The 5648-nt window shown below is 41.0% G+C and overlaps 1 protein-coding gene across 1 annotated transcript in view; it reads left to right on the forward strand.

Annotated features, from left to right (window-relative positions):
* The window catches only part of LOC112570564 (UDP-GalNAc:beta-1,3-N-acetylgalactosaminyltransferase 2-like), a 178891-nt gene extending 176091 nt beyond the window's left edge, over positions 1–2800 (forward strand). The window contains exons 12-13 of the mRNA XM_025249077.1: positions 1233–1289; positions 2470–2800. Coding sequence (XP_025104862.1) covers positions 1233–1289; positions 2470–2481 — 69 coding nt within the window. The 3' untranslated portion in view covers positions 2482–2800. The remainder of the gene's footprint in view (positions 1–1232; positions 1290–2469) is intronic.
* The last annotated feature ends 2848 nt before the right edge of the window (positions 2801–5648 follow it).

Genomic DNA, 5648 nt, shown 5'->3' on the forward strand with positions numbered 1-5648 from the left:
TTTGCATGTTATACATGCAAAAGTTTTACTGAAGAGACACATGTGAACACATTCAAACATGCCCATTACTTTCTGCTCTTTGTTATTTGTGCAAAATATAATATATTAATTTATTAACATGTAAGACACTAACTTGAAAAAAAAAACATAAGGCAGTTATTATAATTTTCTCTTCCTTCATGTGGACATAATATTCAAATATAATGTAAAAATATTGTTTCCAAAACTTATGACTCCAATATAATTTAGTATGACATACCTTGATGTTTCTTTAAAAGGCAAGGAAGGCGTGTTTTCAGTACACCGTTGCATCTTCAATTCTTTCTTGAGTTTATCCCCTGACTAATCAAGGATGTACTTCATAAGCTCGGTATACAGCTTTGACTCGGTCAAAATCCTGGTGTCATGACTATTTCCAGAATACTTAACAACACAGTTAATTATATTTATGCCACTATCACAAACTAGCTGTACATCTATTGAATGATAACCTTTTTTATTTACAAATTCACGTTCGTGCTCAGACGGTCCCTGTATTTTTACATGAGTGTCATTTACGCACCCAAACACGCTTGGAAATCCAGCGATTGCGTAAAATTATGATTTCTGCATTTTTTCATCCCTCTGGCTAGGTAGTTGATTTATTTAGACGATTTGTAAGAGCCTTAGAAACACGGTGAATTGTTCGAGAAACTGTCGACCTATGCGCGTTGATCGTATCTCCTGAAACTGTTTCAAAACATCCCGAAGAATAGAATCGAAAACGTGACTCCGAAGGCTCGCTTTCGCTGTATTTTGTTATAGTTCACGATAACGATTAACAAGTTTAAGGTCCATTTTGTAAAAGTACATAACTTTCATCTACCAAAAACAAGTTTCACATCGTCATCCTACGTTTCTTCTGTAAAATTTATAAACGAAAACCGAGTTGCTGTGGACGCTCGTAAGTTAGTCACTTGCTAGTCGGCTGCTACGCCAACCCCCTGGTTGGACTAAAGTTACACCCGAGCTGCGGACTAAAATTCGCCTAGTCGGGAGCAATGCAACGGTCGTAAATTTAGTCGGGTACTATACCCCTGCTACGTCCCGACTAAGGCCTTGCGCCCGAGCAATGCAACCGGGTCCTGGTATCTTGTTTTGCTTTTTGTTGTGGCTACAAAAAAGTTTGACCTTTGCACTGAGCTGGTTTTATCTGACTGGGTTATTTTTCTTAATTCATTTCCTGTTAACAGGGAGAAGACGTGTCCATGGGCATTTGGCTGGCGCCGTTGGCACCACGACTGATTCAGGTGAGATGCAATAACCGATAACTCAGACTTCTCCCTCCCTCCCTTCCTCCCTCCCTGTTGCACATCGAGACATGCTTCCTCGATTTTTGAACTTGCGCTTCGGTAAGACTGCGGTCACGTGATGTCAAACAGCGGGACTAGGCTGGAGTCCGTTTCTGAGTATCGATAGTAATGAGGAGAAACTTTCTACCGGAGCACATCGCTGGCCACTGGCGTGTTAGAGAGACTTACATTGTGGTGCTGACGTGTTTGTCGGACACTAGTGACGTCAGAGTGTGGTGGTCAGTGTCACCATCTTCCATGCAGACGTTTGCTGTCACGTGACACACTTCGCGAAAAACACCTGGCTGTCGTTAGATGATCGCTTTCTCACTCTGGGAGGTAAAAAGGCTGACAATCCTTCTTGCAAGCACGCACACAGTGAAAACGTGTTTGTTTGTTTGTTTGTTTGTTTGTTTGTTTGTTTGTTTGTTTGTTTGTTTCTAACAGAAAACAAAACGTCAATGAGCGTTTGAGGGTTTAAGCTATTCTAAAGGTCAGGCTGTTTTTAATGCATTTTCATGAGAGAAAGTTGGGTCAAACGGATTCCCTCATTTTTTTCTTCGTCTTCTTGTGATGGCGGTCATGAAGTTTTCATCTGCCAGGGTTTGAAATCTATACTTCGTCTTAAATTGCTTTTCCGATCCATCAAATCGATCCAGCCAAACCGAAAAGATGCTTTGATTAGTTCACCTTTTTAAATTCAGACCTCGGTCACCACAGGTGTCTTGCAGCGACAATCGTAGAGCACTTGGCGAGAATTCAAAATGCCGTTTCTAGTCTGTGGGTCTGTACTCGCGGTGTAGATCGACAAAGAAAAGATTTTTTTTGAACATCAGGAAATTGTAATGGCTGAAAAATACCTCACGAGCTGAAGAGGTTACCGTGAACTTTTAAGTTTGGTGCAAACAAATACAAACCGCTAGGTTCTGTGTTTGCATACAACATGCAACAACAACAACAACAACAAATAAACAACAGCCATAGCGGAAAGAGGCAGCTAGGACATCGTGCACACAACAATAATCACAAGGTTAGTTTTTAATTTCCTTCTATTAAGATAGAAATCTAAAGTAAAATAAATGTTTCACTTTCACTTAATTTGACACTAATACATCATTTTCCGTTTCGTACTCAACAGAAAGACAACTGAGCATGAAGCCTGCAGCTCCTCTCATTCTTCTGGAAGGGGAAAGTCCCTCCCCTCTCGTAAAAAAGACAATTTTATTTCTGACAAAGATCTTTTGATTAAAGCAGTGACTGAACACAAATAAACTGAGTTATCAATTTCTTTCTGTCTGTTTGTGTTCATGTGTCCCTCGTGCTTATTGTCTGTCCTGATCAAGTGACCTCTTCTGTTCACTTCTTAATTCTTCATCTACCTCCGCGCACTTGCTTCGGGTTTGATGTAGTGTAATTTGTTTACTGACACTTGTAGTTATTGTATTGTTCACTGTCGGCTCGTTTGTAGTGCTTCGTGTAGAGCGCATTCAACTAACCTCCACGCCACATGCTGTGCTCTACCAATTTCTTCTTCATCATTATTATTCTTTGTTCTTTTTATTGTTGTTGTTATTATTATTATTATTATTTCATTTTCTTAGGACAAGCGATGGCAGTGTTTCAAAGTATGCGAGGACTCTATGTTGTCCATGCCCGACTTGACGCCAGCGGAAGTGACGTCACATTGGTACAACAAGCTGCACTGCGTCTCTCCATGCCGCGTATGTTAGTTTTGAGTCGTGGCCGCAGGAAGAGCCAGGTCTATCTTAACTAGTTGCCTTGCCTAAAATCTCTGGACTAACATGGATTCACCCTGCGGCATTCAACAAGGATTCTTGTACAGAGGTCATGAGGGAATCGAAGATCGATTTCTAATCAGCATTTTAAGCCGAGTCAGCAGTAAGACTGTATCCCGAACAAGTGTAAATAGGAGCCACAGACAGAAAAAAAAAATGTGCGCCCGGAACAAGATGCGAACCTAGGCACCTGACCCTCATTGTATTAGTGACGAACGTTTTAAGCGCCACCGAGCCGAGATCAACATTGGATTAGAAGGCACACGAGAAATCACTAACATGGTTTCCCCTCTAAAACGAGGAAGAACTTTTTTTAAAAAAGGAAGATAAGTTGTGTACATGTTCTCTTTTATCAACTTAATGGATGCAGTATCTCTCTCCACTGATCAGAGGCATCCGTCCACTCGCAAGATGAAGGGCCAAAGCTAGATGCGGTTTCAGGTTTCAGCATTGTGTGGTGTACACTTACACAGACATTTAATTGTCCCTTGTGACCAGAGTGTTATGGTCACGAAAACGCTCCCCCAAAAAAAAACACAAAAAAAAATACAAAAAAAAAAACGAAAAGGAAAAAAAACCGAACTGATTTCCAGACAGTTCATCTCAGAGGAGTTCCGACAGTTACACGTGACCTGAGCTCACGCCAAGCTTTTTTCCTGACTTGAAAGTCGGAGGGTGAATGGACGGGCGAGTGGAGGCTGGTTGAACAAACATGTGGTGAAGCTTGCTAACAGCAGCTGATCCAGATGTTGAATGCCACCTTTTCTTCCTTAGAAGTTCCAGGACATTAAGGGAGAGAGAGAGATGGCGGGTGTCGCTAGATTGATGTATTCAATGAGAACTGCTGATTCATCAAGTGTAGAAAGTTCAGTCTTACAATGTGTGTCCGTTTGTGTCATGAAGTATGTTTGATAACAGCATTCGAGATGGTTCCACCCCCACCCCCACCCCCTGTTATATGACACAAAAGTAAGTTCATTGCACATGTCATACTCGTCCAATGGCGGGAACACCAGGTAAGTAAAGTATTGTACTGATGAAAGACTTCAGTAATAAATTAACCTAGCGCGTGCAATGCGTATCGCATCTACAGAAACTTTGCATGGTAAGGTCGCCCTTCTGTTCGCTGTTGACCTCGGAGGTCAAGGGTCGTAAATCTGACATGCCGATCCGCCTTTCCACTTTAAATAAGCCAAAAGGGATGTTAAATCAATCACATTAACCAAAAGGGATATTAAATTAACTAGCAGTGAACCATATTACCCACGAATGAGAAGTTAAATTAACCAAAAACGATAAGTCATTCATTTTTTTTTGTGTCGAATAGATTGGTATTTTTCTGACAGGAGAACATCTTAAAAATGCGTCTAACTGGTTTTACATAATGATTGTGAGTGTTTTGTTGACTTTGTGGGGAAGGGAGAGAGAGGAAGAGTGGGGGATAGTTACATCAGCCTGCCTGACCTCTGACCTGTGCCGAGGCTTTTAAGTCTCAATTGTTTGACGGAAATGGATACCTGATTTATCAGGGGATGTAAAAACACATGAAAGAGTATTTGTCTCCACGTGAACCAATAAATATAAATTTATATTACGATGGAGTTATGTTCTCTGCCCCTAGGATCACTATGTGACTTCCTACCTTCTCGTCTTCTTGTTTTGTTTTTTTATTATTATTTTGTCGGACGCTAGATAAATATGGGATCAGGACAAGCCTGGTGCTCGTTGTTTGGTTTCCAGATGGTTGTTGATGTTCAGATGTTGCTGGAACTTCCACAGGCCTAGGATGCGACTGACCGGTGCTTATGTCGGTGAAGCTGATGCTCGATGTGAATTCAACGAAGGATCGAGCCCCTGGCTTATGGCTTTTTTTTTTTTTTTTTACTGGCTTACTAACGTGTCGATTGTTGTGCAGCCATACTGTATTCTTACCTTCATTCCAAAAATAACACAAAAATAAATCATGAACGCCAACGCCCCCAGGCGGAGATCATGTTGGCTGTGAAATGGCGATGACGCGTGAAGTCTCGAGTAGGTGGCGCACTGCGGTCACTTACTGTCCCTGGCATTCTAGCCTCCTCGACTGCTCGTGTATCAGTTACTCCACCAGTCACTACCACAGCGTAAAATAACGTAGATAAACAACATTGGAAACGTCTGTGTGATGGAGAGAAAAATCTCAGGGGCTGGCCTACAGCGACATCTGTACATTTCTGTGTTTTTATTATCACATTTACATGTATTTCCTATCAGACACTTATAGAGGAGACAAAAGTGCAGGCGGGTGGGAGAAGGTGGTGTACCCAATCAGACTGAAGAACTTTGTTCTTTGTTATTTTTTTCTCTGTGTGTGTGCTAGTTCATGTCTTAATGCCGATCACAAACGTGCTTTATAAATATTGTTATTAATTATTATCTGTTACTTATAATTAATGATGGATTAAACCTGCTCTTGTGCTTTTTTTTTTTTTTTTTTTTTTTTTGCAACCCGACATAATTTTCCAGTTTTGTGTGCGTATAT

The sequence above is a fragment of the Pomacea canaliculata genome, linkage group LG8 (genome assembly GCF_003073045.1).
Source record: "Pomacea canaliculata isolate SZHN2017 linkage group LG8, ASM307304v1, whole genome shotgun sequence".
Lineage (NCBI taxonomy): Eukaryota > Metazoa > Mollusca > Gastropoda > Architaenioglossa > Ampullariidae > Pomacea > Pomacea canaliculata.